Source organism: Nerophis lumbriciformis, linkage group LG04, assembly GCF_033978685.3.
Source record: "Nerophis lumbriciformis linkage group LG04, RoL_Nlum_v2.1, whole genome shotgun sequence".
NCBI classification, from domain to species: domain Eukaryota; kingdom Metazoa; phylum Chordata; class Actinopteri; order Syngnathiformes; family Syngnathidae; genus Nerophis; species Nerophis lumbriciformis.
In genome coordinates, this window is record NC_084551.2 from 23,684,919 (window position 1) to 23,710,000 (window position 25,082).

At 41.1% G+C, this 25,082-nt stretch overlaps 1 protein-coding gene across 13 annotated transcripts in view; it reads right to left on the reverse strand.

Annotated features, from left to right (window-relative positions):
- Positions 1 to 25,082, reverse strand: part of grb10b (growth factor receptor-bound protein 10b) — a 165,623-nt gene that overhangs the window by 26,054 nt on the left and 114,487 nt on the right. For 7 of the 13 annotated variants that reach the window (XM_061951046.1, XM_061951047.1, XM_061951054.2 and 4 more), the window contains 2 exons: positions 6,280 to 6,351; positions 3,690 to 3,846 (listed from right to left, as the gene is read on the reverse strand). In XM_061951046.1, coding sequence (XP_061807030.1) covers positions 3,690 to 3,846; positions 6,280 to 6,351 — 229 coding nt within the window. Of the gene's footprint in view, positions 1 to 3,689; positions 3,847 to 5,296; positions 5,772 to 6,279; positions 6,352 to 13,423; positions 13,442 to 25,082 lie in introns of those variants that run through there. The other 6 variants (XM_061951050.1, XM_061951053.2, XM_061951058.1 and 3 more) reach the window with 3 other exon arrangements.

The following is a 25,082-nucleotide window of genomic DNA, read 5'->3' on the forward strand; positions in this document are numbered from 1 at the left end:
CGCACGATAGACAAGAACTTTGTTTATGCGGTCACACCACACAGCACATAGCTGCACAGCACCTGTTTTTATTAGCACACACAAATTGGGACAATCAGCCACGGACGCATTTCAGCTTTGCGTGTCAGCCTTCAAATAATACCAAATAATAATATAAATCCATTTAATCAAGTCAAAATACAAATAAGGCAACAGGAGAAGTATCCCACCCTTCTCTTTTGTAAAGTAAATTTGTAAAGCCGATATTGGCATCTACATCAACAATATGATTTGCCTAAAAAGCTAGACAGGACAAAAAACAAAACAAAAACAAAAAAAAGCAAAAATATGATTTATTCGATTAATCGATCGGCATATTTGATAGAATACTCGATTACTAAAATATTCGATAGCTGCAGCTCTACAACACACATAATCCACACCTGCTTTGCCAGGAAAAGAGGTAGCAGAAGAGATTTGTGTTGCCACATTATCGAGGTACACATTAAAAGGGAAACGAAAGAAGGAAGTGACAGCGTCTTACGTCTTGCATTTATTGACTAATCAAATACAAGCAGTCATGAAAGTTTTTGCCGCGCAAGTGAGAGCGAAATGCACTGTGATCATAAATACTGTACAGTTGGAAGGAGTTTTCTGAGAAACGTAACCACAAGTCCTTTTTTTAAAAAATCGTAATGAAAAATGTTGAAATTCAGTTATATCGACTACTGAAATTCTGGACTATTGGATGTTAAAGTATGTATCAATATATGCTTTGAATTAACATTTAACCCTCACCAACCACCATTAGTGTTTAAAATATCAAAATCATTAACCATTAACATACTGTACAAGTCAATGTGAGAATTTTCAATGCATTTTCTATGTACAGTTTTTAGTGCTTTTGATTTAATATTTCCTTTACTGAAAATTTGAAATCAATCTAATTTCCCCAGACCTGAGAGGAATTCATGCCTTGTAAAGGTGGACCGGAGCAGAATAGGATCCATTATAGAATACAAATCCGAGCCAAACATGATATCACTGAAAACAAATTAAACTAAATGTGTTTGGCAGCAAGGTGCTGGCTGCGCTGATGAGAAAAGTAATCAGATCATGGATGATTGCAAAATATTGGATTAGACTTGAATGAGCCAATATAGTTTCTTTCATAAGACAGATGTTGTGAATGCATGCGCACATCTCACAAAATGCAATAACACAAAGACAGGATTCGAAACAAACTCGACAAAATGCTTTTACATTTGTTTTACATTTGGCCCTGTGCTCTATATGAAATTGACCCCCCAGACCCCTTTCTGTCACACATTGGTGAACTGTGCAGAAATGAGCCCCGAGCACAGGCTCAGCTTGTGCACCGTAAGTGCTTTATAATTACTCTCCCCTCAGGGGAACGCTGCGTTTTCTAACGCTTAACTGGTCACAGCTCTCCAAACTTGATCCTAGCTACCAGGTCCGACACAAAGGTCCTCATACAGCAACAGGTCCAAACACCTTGATGAACCTCCAGAATCAAACATGCTCTTGACTTTTGTTTTTTGTTTTGTACTCTGAGAAACGTAACCACAAACTCAAGAGTCCACTTAAATGTACCAAAAACCTTAAGCAATGAAGAATATTACAAACAATAGCCGCCCCACAAATCTGTCAAATCACACACTAAATGGACATTGACGCTAGTAAAACAATAACGAGCTGAAGTATCTATTTCCAAGGGAATCAGATTTTAAGGTTTAAGAGGAGCCTCTAACACAGATATATTCAACTAAATTGTTTTGGGAGCCGCATTTTCAGAAAGCTAAGGACCGGGGGTCCAGATTTGTCTTCACTATTTGTTTTATTTTGTATATTCCGGACAACTAGCATTCTCTACAGTAGACATTTGATTTTGGTATATTTATTTTGTCAGAGTTACAGAAGCATTCTGCAGTTGTATTTATTGACATTTATTTTATTTTAGTATCTACAAAATAGCAAGTTAAAGATAATCTCTATGAAAATACTAGTGTTTTTTTATTGTAAGTCTGTTACAAGTTTTTTTAACTGAACTATTGGGTCACCAGTTGAATAGCTTTAAAGGATGAAAAAGAAATAAGAATAGTGAGGAACACCTTAGTTACATAAATCACGTTACGAAGAAAAGTTTTAACTGCCAAAAAAGAGAGGACTTAAAGGGGTGCCTTGAGGAACTACTCTGTTATGTAAATCACAAGTTTGGACCCCAGTGTTAGCAAGATTAAAATGTCAACGTAGGATCTAAAAATGTGTTTACTGTGGTCCAAGTTTCTCAATAAATCAGGCGCACTCAAGTGTTTTTAGGAATTTGTTGCAAAAATGTTTGTCTCCCAAGTTTCAAACTAAATTCGGGGGCCAGTATAGTGTCATTACAGGGCCGCCAATTGAATAGCCATGCTGTAACGTGACAAATAATACGTTTATAACCAGCATTAATAAACTCCATCACCACTTTGCAGGAACGCAAGTGGGTTGATAGCATAACGTTGGCAATACTAAATTGTATGACAACTGACACTAGGCTGCAAAAGTTACATTACAATGCCATCCATCCATTTTCTACCGCTTGTCCCTTTTGGGGTCACGGGGGGTGCTGTCTTTGCTTGAATCCTTAACCCTCACTACCTCCTCTCTCTTAAATAATATTGAAGACTTGATGTGATATTTTGTGTTCATGGTCATATGGTGTGACCGACCACATACAGGGCAAATGTAGCAATTAAGGGCCAGGCGAAGACCCTGATAAAAGATAATATTTTTGGGTGACATATGATCTACTTGAATAAACAACTGTGCCACACATAAGATAGTTTTCATTAATGCTTGAGGCAGGACAACAAAAACACAACAAACAAATGGAAATAATGTCTTAGGTTTTAGCACTTTAAAAGGATGAATTTGCTCTTTGCTCTGCCTCGAGGAATTGTCCTCATTCCCACTAATTGCAATGTTGAAGAACAGGTAAATAATTACTCTTGACGCCTCCGCAATCAGCTTTTATGGAGTTATTGACCTTTACCTTAAAGACACCGTCGCAAAACCTTAAAACTTCTTCTAAGCCACATTTATAATGTTTTTTTCATTTCTTTGCCCAGTCACGATGACAACTCTGACTTCATGTGCAATGTCACTATCCATTTGCATCATGTTAACCGACCGGCTATTCAATACAATTAACTTACACATTCCTCACAAAGCTCTGGGGTTAAAGGCTCAGTTTTTCATCGGATAAAATTGGACATATGGCCCGTTAACACTGATTCAGTTGATCAGCTCACTGGACAGTATATGTATGTGCGTGCGTATGCTGCATAGTATGTGCATGCACTCACGCTTCCCTACATGCCTGTGTGAGAATATGCGCCTAGCCTGCCTGTCTGCCCAAGTATGTTGGCATGCACGCGTGAATGCACCTGTGTGTGTGTGTGTGTGTGTGTGTGTGTGTGTGTGTGTGTGTGTGTGTGTGTGTGTGTGTGTGTGTGTGTGTGTGTGTGTGTGCCGTTTGTGTGCGTGTGTGCGTGCGTGCGTGGGTGCATGCGTGCGTGCGTGCATGCGCTTGAATGCATCGCATGTCTCAAGCCCCTCCGAGAGTTGTTCTGTATCGGCAAGTGTAAAGGTCCGCTCGTGTGTGTTCATGTCTTGTGTGTGAATGTGAGCAGGGCTCTTCCACTCACCTAACCCCAGCAGCGGGTGGTGCTCAACAAGTGACCAACTGTTGTCGTCCACACAATGGCTTTTATAGATCAGGAGCTGGCAAAGGTCCCTGGCTGTCATATCGGCTGGGATCTCCACCACTTTGCACATGCCATCTTCTGTGAAGATTTTAACAATCTAGGAAGAGGCAAGACATTGCAGTTAAAGATCCAGGATTATGTCAAAATCCCAAAACACAACACTGAAAACCTGATATGAGCTGTTATAAGTCTGTATTGGATATGACATGTAAAGATACACTGTACATTTGAACTAAGTCCTACAGCACAGAACTTAATATAGCAAGATACACTTGTTGTGAGGTAAACCTGCAAAATCTAATGAGATCCAATACAAAATCTGCCTTTGAAAAATATAACATTTATTTACTTAGATGTTAATTTATTTATTACTGTCATATATTTTGTAAAAGTAGGGAGAAGTTCTACTAATACTCCGTCTTCCTCATGTAGCTAAACCATGTCAACAAAATATTGAAAACACCTCAAAGTTTGATGTGGTGCAGTTCTAAACATTAAGCGTGTTTTTAAATTAACATCCCTCTGACCATCACTGTTGTGGTATATTGGACTTCATGAATTGATTAACGTGGACCCCGACTTAAACAAGTTGAAAAACGTATTCGGGTGTTACCTTTTAGTGGTCAATTGTACAGAATATGTACTGTACTGTGCAATCTACTGATAAAAGTTTCAAAGAAAAACTCAACTGTTTGCAAAGGTGTCCCAAATATTGTGTGACGTCATGAATTTACCATGAATTGATTAACGTGGACCCCGACATAAACAAGTTGAAAAACTTATTCGGGTGTTACCATTTAGTGGTCAATTGTACGGAATATGTACTGTACTGTGCAATCTACTAATACAAGTTTCAATCAATCAATCAATCAATACATAAGCAACTTGTTGGTGCTATGTGAAAAAAAAACCAGCAGTGAATCACATTTAGTGCTGTTTTGTCCACATAGTGTACATGGATCACAAAAAGACAAAGGCCAATTGCTATCGACATATAGTCATATAAAAACATATCCACACAAGAAATAACAAGCGTGTGAGCAGTAGAACGTTACAAAGAGCTTCCTGTGACTTGTCAGTTAGAGAAAATGCACTGAAGGTGAGTTGTCCGAAATTTACTTTTACAAACTGGAAACCATGTAGTCACAACTGCCACTTAATGACAACCGGGGGAGCAGACTTAACCTGTACAAGATTCCATCATTGTGATCCTATGAACCAACCTGAACCGATAATACCGTACAACGTATTTAAATGATGGAGTCCTCTCTTTACCTCCTTACAAAAAGATTAAGAGTAAGAAATAGTCCATCTGTTGAAACAAGTCAATTAAAAAAGCAACTGAGCATCACCTCATTCAAATCTAACCATTTCCTGTCACTGCTCAGCTCACATGTCCATGAAAATATTTTTTTAAAGTCTCTGGCTGTTGTGTGTACAAATTCAATTTGTCACCACGGTTGAAACCTAACAGAATTCAAAAGATAAATATCAAATACTAATGCAGCAAAGGGCAGGCGATACACAGAAGGAGAGAGCAGTCTTACCTCCACGGCCCGCAATAGGCAGCAATCCGGAGAACATGAAGGCATTTTTGGAGGGAGGCTGTCTGTCCACTCATACACACACATCAGCACACACACTATGGACAGAAAGTCCAGCTGTCACCTTCTCTTCTGATGAAAGCAAAAGGCCGACAATTCAGGCAGTTGACAGGGGTGCTACCTGTCACATACCAAGCCCACTTCAATCTATCTAGAACCTAAGATCTGTCACTGAGCCCTACAGCACGACTCAGTCCGGCCCAACTCACTGGACAGACACAAGGCAAACAGGCGGCAGCAGGTACAGTGCGGAGCTCCCAATGCTGGCTCAGTCTGACAACTATCTTTCTTTACCTCCTCCCGCCCTTTCTTTCTGTCTCTCTCTCTCTCTCCGTCTCTCACGAAGGGTTACAGCCTCAGCCACGGGCTCTAAGGCACACTGAATCAAACCACACGCTCACCGACCAATCATAAGGCTCCGTCAGGCTGATGTAATCATTCCCACACAGACTCAGACGTGAGCTGACACACACACACACACACACACACACACACACACACACACACACACACACACACACACACACACACACACACACTCTCACACACACACAGGCGCACAGTCATGTATAGACGCCAACTTTTTCAGACCTCTTGCAAGCTCTTAGCTGTGTTTCAGGACATGAAGCTATTTGACAAGCGGCAGTAAAGAGAATTAAAAAAAGATAGAAGACAAAGTTGGCGTAAAATTAGAAGTTTTGCTTTCTTTCTTTTTTTTTTTTTTTTTTTACTTTTCTTGTCTTTTTTACTTTTCACAAGTGAGGGCTTGTTTGGGTTGTATGTTTTCTCTGCTTCTTTGCCTCCCTTTCCCTCTACCACCCTCCTCCATCCCTCCCTGTGGCTTAACTTTGAACTCCCGATTCAGATCTCGCAGCCTCGCACAGCACTAACAAGACTCATTACTGAGCAAATGAAATGAAACAAACCTGGAGCAGCACTCCAGCACCCCAACTTTCATCTCTAGCCCTGGTGCCGAGCTTCGTGCCAACATTCTTTCCCTAAAAAAGAACAAAAAAATGGAACTTTTTTTTTCTTTCCTTTTTTTTTTTTAAACACCATCCCCCTCCAAAATCTGATATTTAATACAGCATGAGCAGGACAAAAGCCCTGACACACCCCGTCTGGGAAAAGGGCAAAAACCCTTCCATGTTAGTCTTGGAGCAACTTTCCCCCCCCTCTATGTGTGTGTATGCTTGAGTAGGCGATGTGTGCTCTTTGAGCGAGGACTGTTTGGCAGAAGGAAAGAAGAAGTAGTGATAGTGAGAAGATACAACTTAATATACTGGATGAACTGGAAACCTAAGCAAGCATAGGACAGAAAGGAGAAGTCTGGAACTTGGGGTCGGGAGAGAACGAATAAAAAATGTGTGTGTGAGTGTGTGTGTCAGTAAAAAGTGACGAACAAAGAGTGGGAGGTTGTGGGTGGGAATCTGATTTTCTGATGACACGCTACAGCAGAATGTGTAGCATGCATGCTTTCTACAGTTAACTACTTATCTAGGCTGCACAGCTGTGTGTGCAACCACCCCCCTCTCCAGTTCACAAAACACACCCTCATCTACGTCACTTTAAGTCAGCCAGAGGGGGTAAGCCACAAGTAGACCGCCAGCACCATGTACTGAAAGCGGACATGCTGGTTTAAATCTTTCCAATAATCTCCACAGATCTACTGTAAACTAAAATAGTTTAAACAATTCAGCAAGAGATAACAGATCTAACAATCGTTTGGACTGTTTTAAACAGTTAGGGAATGGTTTGAAACATTTTTTTTTGACTTTTTGTTATCGCTCTTGCACGTCAAAGTAAAAAGTAACCAGTTACTGTGACCAGCAGATTCTACTTCTTGACCAGACTCGGGGGCAAGCAGTTAGTGGACATGTTAACGGCACAATATGTAAATTGTCAAGTGGTATAACATACGTACTAGGGGTGTTACAACTGATCGATATATCGAGAGATCAATTTATATTTCTAAATTTAAAGTATATTGATCTGTGCTTGGCAAGTTTGCCTTCCCGAAGATCGGTATTCGATCCAAGAACATTTTAAAAGGGAATCGATCGATTTTGTCAATACTAGAAAAACGAAACCATTGGATTTAAAAACGGCAGACTTTGAATGAAGTTTAGCACTTTTAATGATAAGGACGTTAACCGTTAAGTCTGTTTGCCCATCTGTGCTGTCATCAAAACTAAAATGGCGGATGCCTACGGTGGTCGAGGCAATATCATAAATTACAACACAACAAGTTTCAGCTACAGCTCGATTGCAAAAGCCAAACCAAAGACAAACGACACAGAACAATAAAATAAAGCCGCAACAGACACGACCAACCATACATGCTTCCGCACACCTGGGACCCTGTCCGTCATTGACGACGCCAGGGCGTAGAACATATACTGTACGGCCGGGTCGAGGAACTTTATTTAGCAGGTAAATCTACTGTTAAAATGTTGGTGACTGTAGTTTTATTGAACATTACTTGAATGTTGAAAATGAGAGCAGAAAAGGTTTCCTCTAGTTAATTCAAACCTAAATAATTGGTTGCACCTTACTCAAATAAGATGTGAATGCATAGGCCATTAATTGTTGTTTACTTGCTTGTTTATATCCATAATTCATTTATATCTAATTCCACTACAAATAATACCAGGAATATAGGAAACTTCACCTACAGAGTCCAGTATCCAGTATTTATTAGTCACACGGGTTGAGTTTCATTGGCTAAAGATTTACTGGATCGATTTTAACTCACTGAATTGTTTCAGGTCGAATCGTTCTAAAAAAAATCATATTCTCTCTGAATCATATCGGCAACCACAAATTCTGAATCGAATCGTCAAATGTTGCCCATACGCAGAACTGTTCAATAACGCAACAAAAGGCACTGTTTTCACAGGATAATTTTTTGGTGAATGTACCCATAGCTTCTGTCAATGTTGACATTCCAGACTATGAAGTCAACAAACTATGTCTGACCTGATCTGACTTTAGAAAGTGGACAGATGCCTTGTCTTTCAAATTCAAAGTGGAATTTTAAGTCTCAATAATTATAGCACTGTATATGTATTATTGTATCAACCACAAACATGGGAGATAGGCTAAACAAACATACCACTGATTAATAAGTTGCAACTGTAGGGTCAAGTGCTGTACCTAAAGCAACTAAGGTTACATAAATAAAGACAAATAAAGTCTGAAAGTTAAATCAAAATAAGCATAAGTTCTGATGACATTTGACATCAATTATCTTGGTATTGTTTGGCAAACAGTGCAACAAATCAAAAAGGTTTTTGCAGTACTAAGAGATTAGTTGTGACTGACGGAGAACTTTAATGGACCGGCTCAAATTTGTGTCAGTGCTTTGTGAAGACTAAAACTGATCTGCTGCAACAGCATGAATCATGGGAAAACTATTTTCTTGTCCCATATAGACAGGCTTATAGCAGTCAGTTGATAAGTCTGTTGATGTTCACTGGCAGGAGTGCAAAGACCAGAGGCTGCACCTTAACGTGCCAACCAATCATGAGTGCGGAATAATTTGACAAGTGATCTGATCCTTCATTTTTTCTGAGAACTAATCTTGTAGATTGGCAGTGCTATCGCTATGCATTATGAGTGTAAAGGAGATGGCAAAACAGCACACATTAGCTTTTTTCAAACTGATTAGTGACTATTATGCCACTGCCTGTTTAGATAACATGATCTCACAGGAAATTACTGTAGAAATAATTTGTACAAAAACTTGGAGTATATATGTGAGTGCAGTATTTTTAGCACATTCTGCACTGAATATGTAATACTTAACCAGACATATGGTTTTATAATTTCATAACCAGTAGGTTTAGTATACAATAATACTTCAGTTTTCATCAGGCCCGGCTTTTCATCAAAAATATGACTCGGTTTTCGTACACTGTCTTGGGTTTATAGATTGATGGGTTCTACATGTAAAGCGACTTTGGGTACTTAGAAAAGCGCTATATAAATCCCAGTTATTATTATTATTAAGATTAAACACACGTGGGTGACTCTGTGTCTGTGCTTATTCTTTGAGTACAGCTGCAAAATAACATACCATAGAGGCAAATTAAGTTGTTGCATACAGTAATGGTCCAATCAAAGTCAATAGGAACCTTAGGGTCACTGAACACACAACCCTGCTTCGTTAAGTCTAGCTAAAGAGTAATTAATATGGTGCTTACCATCTGTCCTTTGTAGTTTTGGCGAAAACAAACCTGTCTCACGAATGCATGTGATTGCATCAGTTCATTACAGACAAAGTCATGTGAGCGCACAGTCGCTGTCCGCACATTTTTGGATACAACAAGAGTGCCAGCACTTTGATAAACAAGTGAAAAACACTTTTGAAGTACAGAGGTAGCGTTCCCCCTGCTTTTTCACCATCAAGTCTTTAATTATTAATTAATGGGCTCACCACCCATAGCAGGGGTCATAGAGGTCGGGTGCGATGTGAGCTGGGCGGCAGCCGAAGGCAGGGCACTTGGCGGTCCGATCCTCGGCTACAGAAGCTAGCTCTTGGGACGTGGAACGTCACCTCGCTGGGGGGGAAGGAGCCTGAGCTAGTGCGCGAGGTGGAGAAGTTCCGGCTAGATATAGTCGGACTCACTTCGACGCACAGCAAGGGCTCTGGAACCAGTTCTCTCGAGAGGGGCTGGACTCTCTTCCACTCTGGCGTTGCCGGCAGTGAGAAGCGACGGGCTGGGGTGGCAATTCTTGTTGCCCCCCGGCTCAGAGCCTGCACGTTGGAGTTCAACCCGGTGGACGAGAGGGTAGCTTCCCTCCGCCTTCGGGTGGGGGAACGGGTCCTGACTGTGGTTTGCGCTTACGCGCCAAACCGCAGCTCAGAGTACCCACCCTTTTTGGATTCACTCGAGGGAGTACTTGAGAGTGCTCCCCCGGGTGATTCCCTCGTTCTACTGGGGGACTTCAATGCTCATGTTGGCAACGACAGTGAAACCTGGAGAGGCGTGATTGGGAAGAATGGCTGCCCGGATCTGAACCCGAGCGGTGTTTTGTTATTGGACTTTTGTGCCCGTCACAGATTGTCCATAACGAACACCATGTTCAAACATAAGGGTGTCCATATGTTCACTTGGCACCAGGACACCCTAGGCCGCAGTTCCATGATCGACTTTGTAGTTGTGTCATCGGATTTGCGGCCTCATGTTTTGGACACTCGGGTGAAGAGAGGGGCGGAGCTTTCTACCGATCACCACCTGGTGGTGAGTTGGCTGCGATGGTGGGGGAGGATGCCGGACAGACCAGGCAGGCCCAAACGCATTGTGAGGGTTTGCTGGGAACGTCTGGCAGAGTCTCCTGTCAGAGAGAGTTTCAATTCCCACCTCCGGAAGAACTTTGAACATGTCACGAGGGAGGTGCTGGACATTGAGTCTGAATGGACCATGTTCCGCGCCTCTATTGTCGAGGCGGCTGATTGGAGCTGTGGCCGCAAGGTAGTTGGTGCTTGTCGTGGCGGTAATCCTAGAACCCGTTGGTGGACACCGGCGGTGAGGGATGCCGTCAAGCTGAAGAAGGAGTCCTATCGGGTTCTTTTGGCTCATAGGACTCCTGAGGCAGCGGACAGGTACCGACAGGCCAGGCGGTGTGCGGCTTCAGCGGTCACAGAGGCAAAAACTCGGACATGGGAGGAGTTCGGGGAAACCATGGAAAACGACTTCCGGACGGCTTCGAAGCAATTCTGGACCACCATCCGCCGCCTCAGGAAGGGGAAGCAGTGCACTATCAACACCGTGTATGGTGAGGATGGTGTTCTGCTGACCTCGACTGCAGATGTTGTGGATCGGTGGAGGGAATACTTCGAAGACCTCCTCAATCCCACCAACACGTCTTCCTATGAGGAAGCAGTGCCTGGGGAATCTGTGGTGGGCTCTCCTATTTCTGGGGCTGAGGTTGCTGAGATAGTTAAAAAGCTCCTCGGTGGCAAAGCCCCAGGGGTAGATGAGATCCGCCCGGAGTTCCTTAAGGCTCTGGATGCTGTGGGGCTGTCTTGGTTGACAAGACTCTGCAGCATCGCGTGGACATCGGGGGCGGTACCTCTGGATTGGCAGACCGGGGTGGTGGTTCCTCTCTTTAAGAAGGGGAACCGGAGGGTGTGTTCTAACTATCGTGGGATCACACTCCTCAGCCTTCCCGGTAAGGTCTATTCAGGTGTACTGGAGAGGAGGCTACGCCGGATAGTCGAACCTCGGATTCAGGAGGAACAGTGTGGTTTTCGTCCTGGTCGTGGAACTGTGGACCAGCTCTATACTCTCGGCAGGGTCCTTGAGGGTGCATGGGAGCTTGCCCAACCAGTCTACATGTGTTTTGTGGACTTGGAGAAGGCATTCGACCGTGTCCCTCGGGAAGTCCTGTGGGGAGTGCTCAGAGAGTATGGGGTATCGGACTGTCTGATTGTGGCAGTCCGCTCCCTGTATGCTCAGTGCCAGAGCTTGGTCCGCATTGCCGGCAGTAAGTCGGACACGTTTCCAGTGAGGGTTGGACTCCGCCAAGGCTGCCCTTTGTCACCGATTCTGTTCATAACTTTTATGGACAGAATTTCTAGGCGCAGTCAAGGCGTTGAGGGGATCTGGTTTGGTGGCTGCAGGATTAGGTCTCTGCTTTTTGCAGATGATGTGGTCCTGATGGCTTCATCTGGCCAGGATCTTCAGCTCTCACTGGATCGGTTCGCAGCCGAGTGTGAAGCGACTGGGATGAGAATCAGCACCTCCAAGTCCGAGTCCATGGTTCTCGCCCGGAAAAGGGTGGAGTGCCATCTCCGGGTTGGGGAGGAGATCTTGCCCCAAGTGGAGGAGTTCAAGTACCTCGGAGTCTTGTTCACGAGTGAGGGAAGAGTGGATCGTGAGATCGACAGGCGGATCGGTGCGGCGTCTTCAGTAATGCGGACGCTGTATCGATCCGTTGTGGTGAAGAAGGAGCTGAGCCGGAAGGCAAAGCTCTCAATTTACCGGTCGATCTACGTTCCCATCCTCACCTATGGTCATGAGCTTTGGGTTATGACCGAAAGGACAAGATCACGGGTACAAGCGGCCGAAATGAGTTTCCTCCGCCGGGTGGCGGGGCTCTCCCTTAGAGATAGGGTGAGAAGCTCTGTCATCCGGGAGGAGCTCAAAGTAAAGCCGCTGCTCCTCCACATCGAGAGGAGCCAGATGAGGTGGTTCGGGCATCTGGTCAGGATGCCACCCAAACGCCTCCCTAGGGAGGTGTTTAGGGCACGTCCGACCGGTAGGAGGCCGCGGGGAAGACCCAGGACACGTTGGGAAGACTATGTCTCCCGGCTGGCCTGGGAACGCCTCGGGGTCCCACAGGAAGAGCTGGACGAAGTGGCTGGGGAGAGGGAAGTCTGGGCTTCCCTGCTTAGGCTGCTGCCCCCGCGACCCGACCTCGGATAAGCGGAAGAAGATGGATGGATGGATGGAAGTCTTTAATTAAGGTAAGTAATGTTAAATGTGTATTTACCCATTTCATTTGTCATTCATATGCATTTTGCATTGTTTTCTCTGTGTAAACCTACAATCATTCTCTATAAATAGTGTGTTTTGTGCTAGCGTTTTTGAGAGTTTGGAACGGAAACATTGTTTTCATATGGTTCAATTGAACCTTTGTGGAACCAGGAATGCTGCGATCACGTTTTTTTTCAGACAACGTTGATATCGATCATCCATGAATGATTAATAATACCGATTACATGTACTAAAAGATTTATTCATTTTTAAATATATTTATGGTGAGTGCTATTGACAGTTTAAAACTATTGTCACAATATTTAAAATAGTTCCTTATTGTCTTTTATTATATGCAACTGTTTAAGCAAAACAAAGTCAATGGTGCACAATAACTAAATGAGTAGTAGATAGTAGTTTTTGCAATTGTTTAAATATTTAGGTTTTTGCCCTTGAAGTCATTCTGTGTCTAAATAATTATTTCACTCGAAAGGAAAATTGAAGGATAAGTGGTAGAAAATGGATGGATGGATAATAAAAAATATCGACATCATATACTGATACAACCCTTGGTACTTAACACCACCATTTATGGATCGATCCGCCTTCCTCTTACGCGTCGTGTGTACAGGCTGTATGCTGAACACCAACCATTGCTGTTATAGTATCCTCCTCTCTGTTTGCCAATTGTCAGCCACGGGACTAAAAATGAATACACTCTTATCCCTATTTAGAACGGTTAATAACTAAAACCGAGGTATTGGTACCACTGTGTATTACTTGCATTGCATTTATTAATGTCAATGGCAATCAGTAGAGCTCCTAAAAAGTCAAATTTGAAAATGAACTGGAATTCTGGATTAAGTGTCAATCACTACTTTTTGTGGCAAAAAAGGCCAACAAAAACCTTAAAATCGGTAGTGTAATGCGTGCTTACTATTCTACATGTAAGGTAATGAGGCTTTTAATTTGTTGATGCAACATTGCAGTTAATGTGTACAGCAACACCAATATTTTGGCCATTGCGTTGGTCAAACGTACTTTGTTATGGGCCTATCAGAGTGTCTTTCTGTCTCTCGAAAAAGAGGAAAGCAACAAAGACGAATAAAGAGTGGCTGAAAGCAGAAAAATGAAAAGAACACATGCAGGAAATGAAAGAAACACATGGCGAGCGAGTCTTTTAACTATGCCCTCATTTGGATGAAGGAGCGCAGCAGGGCAGGACCTCTCAACCTTTTTGATGACTCAGGTCTGATAACTGCTGTGATGTAATCCCCCAGGGAGAGAGCTTCAAGCCCTGCATACACATACCTGTGCACATGTGTGTCTAAGCCCTATGATGTGCACACCTTCACATATGCTTCTATGCACACAATGTACATATATGGACGTCTGCATGCACATTCATGCGGCCATAATCCTCTTAGAGACACGTACAAAGACGGCGAGAGTGAAACTAGACAGGCGCAAAGAGACAAAGGAAAAGTAAACTGAACTGTATGAGAAAGAGCTTAGTGCAAACATAAGTATGTACACAAGCGTGTGTGTGCACGCCCAGCCGCTCACACGCATCCATCTCTGTGCTTGGACAACTGGCGGCTGTTCTATTAATAGCTGCGCTGGTATTGCGCACACATTACAAGTCATTACATCAGATGAGAGTTTCTGTTGAAGATTACAATTCTAAAAAGGCCATTAGCCAATAGACATACAAGCTTATACACTAAAATTGGAATCCATTATATGTTGGTGGGGAAGCACGGTCTGCCTCACTATAAGAAGGTCCTGGGTTCGATCCCCGGACTCTGGGTCTTTATGTGGAGTTTGCATGTTCTACCCGTGACTGCGTGGGTTCCCTCCGGGTATTCTGGTATCCTCCCACCTCCAAAGACATGTACCTGGGGATAGGTTGATTGGCAACACCAAATTGACCCTAGTGTGTGAATGTGAGTGTGAATGTTGTCTATCTGTGTTGGCCCTGCAATGAGCTGGCGACTTGTCCAGGGTGCACCCCGCCTTCTGCCCGAATGCAGCTGGGATAGGCTCCAGCACTCACCGCAACCCCGAAAGGGACAAGTGGTAGAAAATAGATAGATGGATGTATGTGAGCGATGTGAAGCACTTGCATAAAGGACCTGGACTAGGAAGAGCAAGATTTATCAGCAAGTGTCAAAACAAAAAAAATGGTTAACAAATGTCAAAGTGTTGTCTTTCATCATCATGCTTAAACTTGTTGTTACACAGCATCTTTAAAAATGGCAGCAAAAGTCCCTGTGATGTACTGGGATTTTCTGGCCTTGGGTTGAGCCTTGAGCGTGTGTACAATTTTAGATCCTTTCAACTGGTTTACTATATCCTTAACCGCAACCTTTAGGTGAACCTAAACTCTCTGCAGCCACAACATCCTGGGCGCAGTCTGCAGCATTGCAGTGCATAAAATAAGAAAAGCACAAGTTACTGTGTCATGAGGCTTACAGAACAATATAAAGGACTTTGGGGGGAAAAAGAATAAAAAATAAATATATACTAAACATTGTTAACAAAAAAAATAAATAAAGAACATATGTTGTATGGAATTTGCTCTGGTACAGTAATCCCTTGTTTATTGCGTTTATTTGGCCACAATAAAGTAGGACTCTATCCATCCATATTCTACCGCTTGTCCCTTTCATTAATGATAAATCTCATATTTTCATAGCTAAAGACTAAACCTGTTTACTACCTTCTAAATACATTTTTCAACATTATCTCGACATGAAATAATCCCCCTTAGTCACCTTTACACCAATATAGTAATGCTGAAAAGCAAAACTGAAGATGAGATCTCCTATATATTGCTGGGTATTGTGGCCAAATAACTCAATTTTTGTTTCATCTGACATCACATTGACAAAGATAAGACCTTCTGGTGGAAAGTTCTGTGGTCAGATGAAACAAAAATTGAGCTGTTAGGCCACAATACCCAGCAATATGTTTGGAGGAGAAAAGGTCAGGCCTTTAATCCCAGGAACACCATTCCTACCGTCACGCATGATGGTGGTAGTATTATGCTCTGGGCCTGTTTTGCTGCCAATGGAACTGGTGCTTTAAATGGTACAATTAAAAAGGAGGATTACCTCCAAATTCTTCAGGACAACCTAAAATCATCAGTATGTGCTCCAATCACTCTATCACAAAAAAATAAGAGTTGTAGAAAGTATTGGAAGCAGCCATGACATTATGTTCTTTACAAGTGTATGTAAACTTTTGATCGAGCATGTATATCTCCTATACCAGGGGTCGGCAACCCAAAATGTTGAAAGAGCCTTATTGGACCAAAAATACAAAAAAACGAAATCTGTCTCTAGCCGCCAAAAAATTAAAAGCATTATATAAGTGTTATAATGAATGCAACACATGATGTATGTGTCTATATTAGCTATAACAGCCAACTATCAGAATGACTATGTGTCGCACGCTGACACAAATCTTCGTTGACAGAAACTTAACATTTATTCTACACATTTTTACAACATTGGAAAACATTAATAAAACGGAGGCTTCTCAGAGGGTGATATAACTCCTGGAAATTACTGGCTTAGAATGGCTAAAGGTATAGATGTGTGTGTCCAAGTTAAAAGAAACAGCAGGCTGTCTTCTTCTAATGGATTTATTACAATCTTTGCAAGCTGGGTAATGTTTGCTTTGGTCTATAACAACATTGTACACAAATAACTATCAGAAATGCAGCCAATATAACATACAGGTAATGTGTCATGAGACATGCAAATATCTATCCATCCATTTTCTACCGCTTGTCCCTTTCAGGGTCGCGGGGGGTGCTGGAGCCTATCTGAGCTGCATTCGGGCGGAAGGCGGAGTACACCCTGGACAAGTCGCCTTGGTAAAGGAAATAAAATGAGCTCAAATATACCTACAAACGAGGCATAATGATGCAATCTGTACATACAGCTAGCCTAAATAGCATGTTAGCATTAATTAGCTTGGACCAAATATGCCTGATTAGCACTCCAACAAGTCAATAACATCAACAAAGCTCACGTTTGTGCATTCACCACGCACAGCATGAAAAGTTTGGTGGACACGTCTTTCTGAGGCATTGTCGGAGAAAGAAAAACAAACTACGGTGAGTTCAAGGACCGCCAAAATTAGTAGGACAAAATGACGCTCGCCAAATACTCCCATCAGTGAAGCATGTTTAATATAAACAGTGGACTTTCTAACAATTAGGAAGGTTTGTGTCATGTTTGTCCTCCTACTGAAACCATATTAAAACAAATAAGTATATTTTTTCACTCATCTTTTTATAATTGCATACATTTAAAAAAATTAAAAAGGGCAGCCACTAGGTAGGCGCCAGAAGCCGCGAGTTGGTGACGCCCGTCGTACACATAAAAGAGCACTAATCGAGACCAAAGTGGTTTTCTCATTCTTCTCAAATATGTTTCCTGAGAAATAAGTCTCACAGTGAGCGATGCATGAGATATGAAGGAGCTGGTTTTCAATATGTCTCAATAATGTCTCAGTGAAAGATATACTTGGTTTTGTCTCTCAATGCTTACAATTTCAGTTCTCCGATGTGTCTCTCTTCTATTTCAGTATAAAAGAAAATTGTGTAATGAATTTTAAATGGCACAATTTAACTATACCTCAATCATATTTCAGGTTATATCATGTCAAAATGTGAGAAAATAATAATTCAGGCAATATGGATATATGGTCTATGTCTTATTTACATTATCTACTAATTTGTTGATTTCTTACACATGCGCCATGTACAGTAACTCATTGATTACAATTCTGAGATTCAAAACTTAACCCAAACAGCCATGATATGTTCAAAAGACACTTTTTGAGACCTTTTACCATGCGTTAACTGTCTCGATATTAACTGATGGTTAGTGTCTGTGCCTCATAGAGAGAAAGTTGTGGGTTCGATTCGCAGGCCCGGGTCTTTCTGTGTGGAGTTTGCATGTTCTCCCCCTGACAGTGTGGGTTCTCTCTCTGATGTAGGCTGATTGGCAACACTCAATTGAATGGTTGTCTGTCTATCTGTGTTGGCCCTGCAATGAGCTGGCGACTTGTCCGGTGTGTACATTGCTTTTAAATCACAGATTTGTCTCAGAAATCTAATTTCATTCTCTTTATATGATATCTCCTCTGTGTATCCTACTTCTCAAGTATTGCTCAAATGGTTATTTTAACTCAACCTCCTTTGTCTTAGCGATGACTTGTCTCTTTTTAGCTTATCTCTTGCTCCTAATACTCCCTTAGGAGCAAGAGATAAGAAACATATAATCACATAACAAAACAAATATGAGAAGCTCAAATTGAAGTCAAGATACGAGATTGAGCAACAGATGAGCGAACACATTTTTGCTATGGGTGAGGCTGAGCCAATCAGTGGCCACAATACTGGAACAGCGTTATACGGTTGCTTTGGTCTCATCTAGAGGCCAAAACTAATGAAGTATTGATATTTTTAGTTCATTTAGTTATTTTTTACGCTTGATATTTTAGGGCAAACATTTTGTAGAATATGCTTACAAAACAAAAAAAAAACTTTAGCAATGTGGTGAAACCACAATATTGAAGCGTGATGTGGTGAGGGACGACTGTATTAACACAAAAACAGTTATGAATGGGATTGATAAAGTGTATTCACGAACGCCTCTATTTGCGAACTTTTCAGTTTACGAATGTTTACATTGCGCCAAATATTCCTCTGTGTGTGGACCATGTCAGTGCGCACGAACACTTTATTCATCCATGAATAGAAGCCTGGGGCTGCCATTTTGATGACATCGCTTCCTGTATTCGCGGGCACGGACATTTTTAAGAGGCGGGGCCCTCTATGTCACATCCTCTCTACATCCTGTAGAAACAGACGCAGCCATTTCGAAGAGCTTAGACGGGGAGTGGCACTTCTGACATATTTATTTCTACAATTGTCTTACCTTCGCAGGTCAGAGCTGTGTCAGCCTGACTTAGAGATCACTTTGTGTGATCAAAAGTTTTAAAATGTGTTCAAACTCTCACAGGAATGCTGTATATAGCTTCAAGTTGCTAGACAATCGTTTTGAGTAAGCATTTTAGCTAGTTAGCCTGCGTCTTGCGGCACCTTCAGTTTGAGGAAGGAGGATTTGTCCCGCAGCAAGTATTTAATTGTGATGAGACCGAAAAAGATGCCACAGCGTAATTTTATTACAGCGAAAAAGAAGGCACTACCGGGACACAAGCCGATGAAATATCACCTTACACTACTAGTGTGTGACAATGCTAGCAGTGACTACATGAGGCCATTGCTCCTTTATCACTCCAAAACTCCCAGACTGTTCAACAATGCCAGAAATATTCGCAGACACACGGTAAAATGATTTTCCCTTTTTACTTTTTTATTGTAGCAACAGTGTGCTTAACGTTTTAACAATTCGCAACATTTACACAGATGCCTAAAGGGCGCCAACTTTCCAATGTAGTGCCACAATCATTGACAACATTTTAATCCTGCATTTATTGAGATTTTCAAATGGATAGGTTCTGTTTTCTAGTAACAGTGTCGGGAAAAAGTGTAATAAATCTTTTGAATCTCGAAGGATTTCATTGCACAAATCCACATTTGCTCCATACTGGGTGCCAACTGGTCATCAGTTTTGGCAAGAGCCCAAGCCCCCACTTTACACTAACCCGCCACAAAATGTAGCTATAGCGGCTCGGTCTTTGTCTTTAAGAAAACAAAAAGAACTGTAGCCTTTGATAAGCTTATTTTGGCACACACAAGCCAGCCCAGCTCCATATTCCCATTAACATGTGCCCTGTATACAGACCCTCGAACAGTAATGGTGGGCTGTGTGTGGTCTGGGCCGCCCACGGAAGCTGATGTCTGGATGATGAGATGGAGACCCAAAAACATGAATGGGCCTCAGACAATTCGCTGTTCCCATTGAGCGCCCTGTGGTCAGCAGGAGTGGGAGGCGCTCAGCAAGAAAACTCTGCTGAGTCATGAGGAAGCGATGGTGAACTGTCCCTTGTCATCCAATTACCGCATCAAATGGAGACCCAATACAAAGTGGCTTATCTGGGCTCAGTGGAGCAAAAGAAGTAGTCCAGAATTTAGTTGTCTAAAGACCAAGAGAGGTAAAAGGGGAGAAGCTAAGTAGGGAGGGGGAGTTATTCTGGAAAGGGATATTTAGAGAAATCTGGGGAAAGACCCACAAACAATATTACTGTATAAGGTAATTAAATTAATATTGCCTATGCTAGTTGCCAACAGTAGTGTTTTTGAAAATATGGTTCAGAAGACAACAAGATTTAAGAACCTAAATGAAAAGGAGGGGAAAAAATCCATCATCAAATATTCTTTTGTGTTATTGTCAGGTTATTTGTGTGTATACCTTCTGAGCGATGATAGGTCAAATAATACAATTGTAAAATTATCATAGATTTTGCACACATCAGTGCTCAGTTATTGTATTATCATTAGTTGAGTAAGGAGGCAGTTAGAATAAAAGTTACATTTGCAACCTCCTTTATAATGTATGTAAATTACATAATAATTGTATATGCTAAGTTGTTACTTAAACCAACCACAAAACCACAGACTGGTCATACTTGCTAACATTAGCTTATAGCTAGAGCAGGGTCTCTGCAGGTTTTTAAAACCATGATGAATATAATTTAAGACCATTTCATATCCATATGGACAAAAAAGTACAAAGACATAAAGGAAATTCATTGGGCTTGAAAGAATTGTGAGTAAATGAATTAATTCACTGCTCTTGCACATTACACAACACAATGGTTAATCTAACTAAATACACCAGACAACTAACTCTATTGTAAACTAATTGATTAAATATGAGCAAACATAACACCCATTTTTCAGATTTGCCATAGAACCGTTTTCTTACAAAAGATGCAGTTTGCTTCATATTAAGTGTGTTTTCATGTAACAACCAGAATGTCAGCAATGGTAAAGGAAAGCACAACACTATATTGTTTATGAAAGGGACTGATAGCGTCTCTGCTAAAGCAATGTTTTGAATTGAGCAAACAGATAAAAATATCTACAGTACTACAACTGTATCTGCACAAAGTTGCAAAGTTGTGAAAAACAAGAGTGCAGACAGACTAAAAAGAAAGAAGGTGATTATGGCTAGCAAGTCTCAAACAGAATTTGGATGTGAATGATGTGGATAACATTCACATTTGCTCAACTCATTTTGTATCTGGTATGTATAAATACATTTGTACCTGTTTTTGTGACTTTTTAAAAAACATATTGCTAATAAACATGGACTAGTTTTTATTCAAGCATGACAGGATGACATTCGGAAATCTTAAGGGGGTGAAGAGGGGTTAAGTTGATCCTTGTATAGTTGTACAAGTGTTTGTTGCATATCAGCATGTTTTGACACAGATTTATCCCGGATTTTTGACTTTTACATTATCATTCCATTCACTTTCACCGCCATGTTTACAAACACTTCCTTCCTCGATGTCTCCACATCTGGGTCCTAAACATGTTATACATTTCCATCCACCGACTTCAAGAATGCATTAAATTCATCGTTCTGGAGCCACAAGTAGTTGAACTTGCACATCTTATGCAGGTAATTCCACTTTGCTATGGGCTTTCGTTAAAATGTCTCCACGGCTATGCTAACCTGTAACAACACACCACTTCACACGCACAGCACACTAGGTGGTGCGCGATTAATTCTGACCAGGCTCGTGTGCGCGATTAATTTTGACAGGGCAGCACAAGTCCCCGACTTGAGTTCCGTTTTTTAGTTACGTTATAGATTTTAAGGCCTTAAATTCAAATTGTTGAATTTAAGACTTTTTAAAAGGGTGCTCCACTTTTTCTGGAATGTTGCCTATCATTCACAATCAATAAGAATAACATGACTCATGGATTATAATTGTAATGCATTCAAAATATTAAATACATTCGATCCAAATAAAAAGAGGATTCAGGTGCGCACTGAACATAATTTTCAGGAAATCTCAGGTGGCTAATGCCCTCTCAGACCACTTATAATTTGGAGCCTTTTCCCCATTACAGCAGGACTGAGAGTAGAGCCATGATTTGGTTCCTTTTGGAATGGGTGCATGCAGTAGTGTTGTGCTGTGACTTTGCATGTATGGAAGCTTAGCGGCTCTAAAATAACAGCTTGTGTGAACAACATGGACAATCCTTGATGCTCAAATTCAAGACTATTGGTGCAAGCCTTTGGTTAGTTTTGGATGAGTCACCCTGGATTGTTTTATCTAATCGCAAAACTCTCAAAACACAAGGTCTGAGTATTCTGTAAGCACAAAACCGTAGGCATCCTACCAAGGGTGTTTCCATCCATTTCTGTCTGTCTGTACATATGACACAATTTAAAAAATCCTACTGCTCAATATGTAAAAAGTAAATTATCTATGTGATGTCATATCAGATCTAATTATAATTCCATTTACTGAAACCAAGTTTTTTGGAACCTGATTGCAGATCCAGATTTGGCATCAATAGAAAAATCAATATGAATATCAACTTTCACGAAGAGAATTTGTCATGCTTATGTAGAATCTGAATAGTTAAAGGAGGTCAAATTTCATCAAGAACCACAAAACATAACTGAAAAATTACAGAATAACAGACATTATTATGATTTGTTTTCTCATTATAATTCTGCCATTTCACAGCACAATCTTCAGAAATCTGAGCTGTCCTACTTTCCCAGAAAGGAAGGCCGCGAGAGAGATGCAGTCGCCATGACCTACATGAGTCCAACAACTTAGCTTTGGCCAGATGAAATGCCTGCAGGCTGCAACATATTGCTCTCTTTGTGCAACACACGGAAATGCAAAAAAAAAAAAAAAGTACACACATACAGTACATAAACACCTGCATTCACGTATGAGGAGTGTGTATGTGCAAGAATGAATATAATATTGTTGTGCTGAAAAGAAAATTGTGTTTTATGTATGACCTTAGAAAAGTTAACCTGACCATAGCAGATACATATTGAACACGGTATATTTTGAGAGAACATTTTCAGGGTTCCAGATGAGCTGCTGGAGTATTGAGACGCCAGCCTGCTAGCTATTTTAAAGGTGTATTTTAATCTTACACTCCTGACTAATGGGACATGGGGGTGAACTATTACAGCTGTAACAACTTATGGGATATTACTAGGGGTGTAACGGTACGTGTATTTGTATTGAACCGTTTCGGTACGGGGGTTTCGGTTCGGAGGTGTACCGAACGAGTTTCCACACGAACATATTAAGCTAAGCTAAAGTCTTAACAAGCTGCTCCGCTTCCTTCTGCCTGTCTCTGTCAGTACACAGCACCCAGCATTGTCCCACCCACACAACCATCTGATTGGTTACATACAGAGCGGTAACAGCCAATCAGCAGTGCGTATTCAGAGCGGTAACAGCCAATCAGCAGTGCGTATTCAGAGCGCATGTCAGTGCTTAGCGTTTAGCAGGTAAGCATAATGCAGTCGACTCTCCCCAAATTATAATAAGCACCTCCCAGTCAACTACTAGTAACATCACTATGAGCCCGTTGACGTTCTAGAAATATAAACTGCAGCTTCAGCTCGCTCGCAGTCCTGGCTTGAGGTGAAGGCTAATTCGCTTTTAGCGTAACGTTAGCTCATTTTGCGTTGTGTGTGTGCGTGTGTGTGTGTGTGTGTGTGTGTGTGTCTGTTGTTTCACTTTACCTTTTTCTGTGTTGATTGAGCTGTATTGAAGCAGCAAAAAAGGACATTCTGTTAAATGATAGTTGATATAATGTAACTGCATCATAAAGCCTACATGAACTCCATGGTGTTCAGGGATGAATAGTCTCTCCCATTGCTATTGTACTATTTTTTCAGCTATAGTTACATTAATCATTAGTAATGTAGCAGCCTAGTTTTGAATGGCAGGGTCCCTGCTATCACATGTTGATAAAAATATAACATTTACATAATAAAAATCAACTACAGGCTTCCCAAATGCTGTAATAAATTAAGCATGATGAGTTGACTTGAAACTGTTTAATGTTGCATTTTTTATATGTAGAAGAAAAGTTTTGTCATTTTATTTAAACTGAGCAACAACTTGAGGCAGTTTAATGTGGATTAATGTGGGCAGAATTATTATAGTGTTCCCAATGTTAAAAATATAAAGCCATTGTTTACAAATTTGGTAAATAAATAACCCAAAAATTTATATTTTGTTGTTTTCTTACTGTACCGAAAATGAACCGAACCGTGACCTCTAAACCGAGGTACGTACCGAACCGAAATTTTTGTGTACCGTTACACCCCTAGATATTACAACATTAAAAATAAAGTAAAAACCTTCATTAAAAAAAATATTTTACATCAACAGTATCTCATCTTTAAAGAGGCTATCTAATTATGTTTTACTTTAAAGGGGCCCTACTATGCAAAACCAACTTTTTTCACCTACTAGTACCTGCTGTTGTGTATTTGGGATCTGCATAAGTCCCTAAAATTGTGGTCCAACGCTGTAGTCAATAAGCTCCTTCTTTTTCTATATCCTCCTTTGTGGGGCAGACTGGCTGGTACATGCACATGTATCCTCCACTGTTGCCAGTACTAATACAAAGTAGCGTATTGTTCAAACTCATATCTGTCAGTAGACTCCATATGGAAGCGCTAAAAACTACAACAAAGATAGCGAAAAGAAGACGCTGTCAAAGTGGAGTCACATAAATAAGACCGCCCACAAAACGGCGCATCCTGAAGAGACGGTATGAAAGCAGCTTGAAAATTATAAAACATATTCCAAGCAAAATCTTGACCAAAGAACCACCATTACATGGTATGTAGACCACAAGGAAGTGTTCTATATGTGGGAAAAATTATAATATGACCCTTTAAAGTGGTGAAAAGTATAACCAGAAAATATTAAATATACATTTGAGCCGTATTCAGTGACGTTCTATGTTTCATATCATGCTGGGGTGGGGGGAATTACATATTGTAAATAAATAATCATAATTATTGCCATTTAGATTGTGACAGTTTGTTTTTTAAGCCACATGCTGAACAGCTTTTAATATGCTTTAGTTTACAATAATTCTATATACTTTTGGAGCTGTTAAAAATATTAAGTAAAGTGATTAATCACAAAAAGTTATCGCATTCATCATAAATATATTCAGGTTAGTCACGTAATTTATATTCACTGTACATGCTCCTTTACCTGGTTACCTGTACGGCGGCACAGGTTGT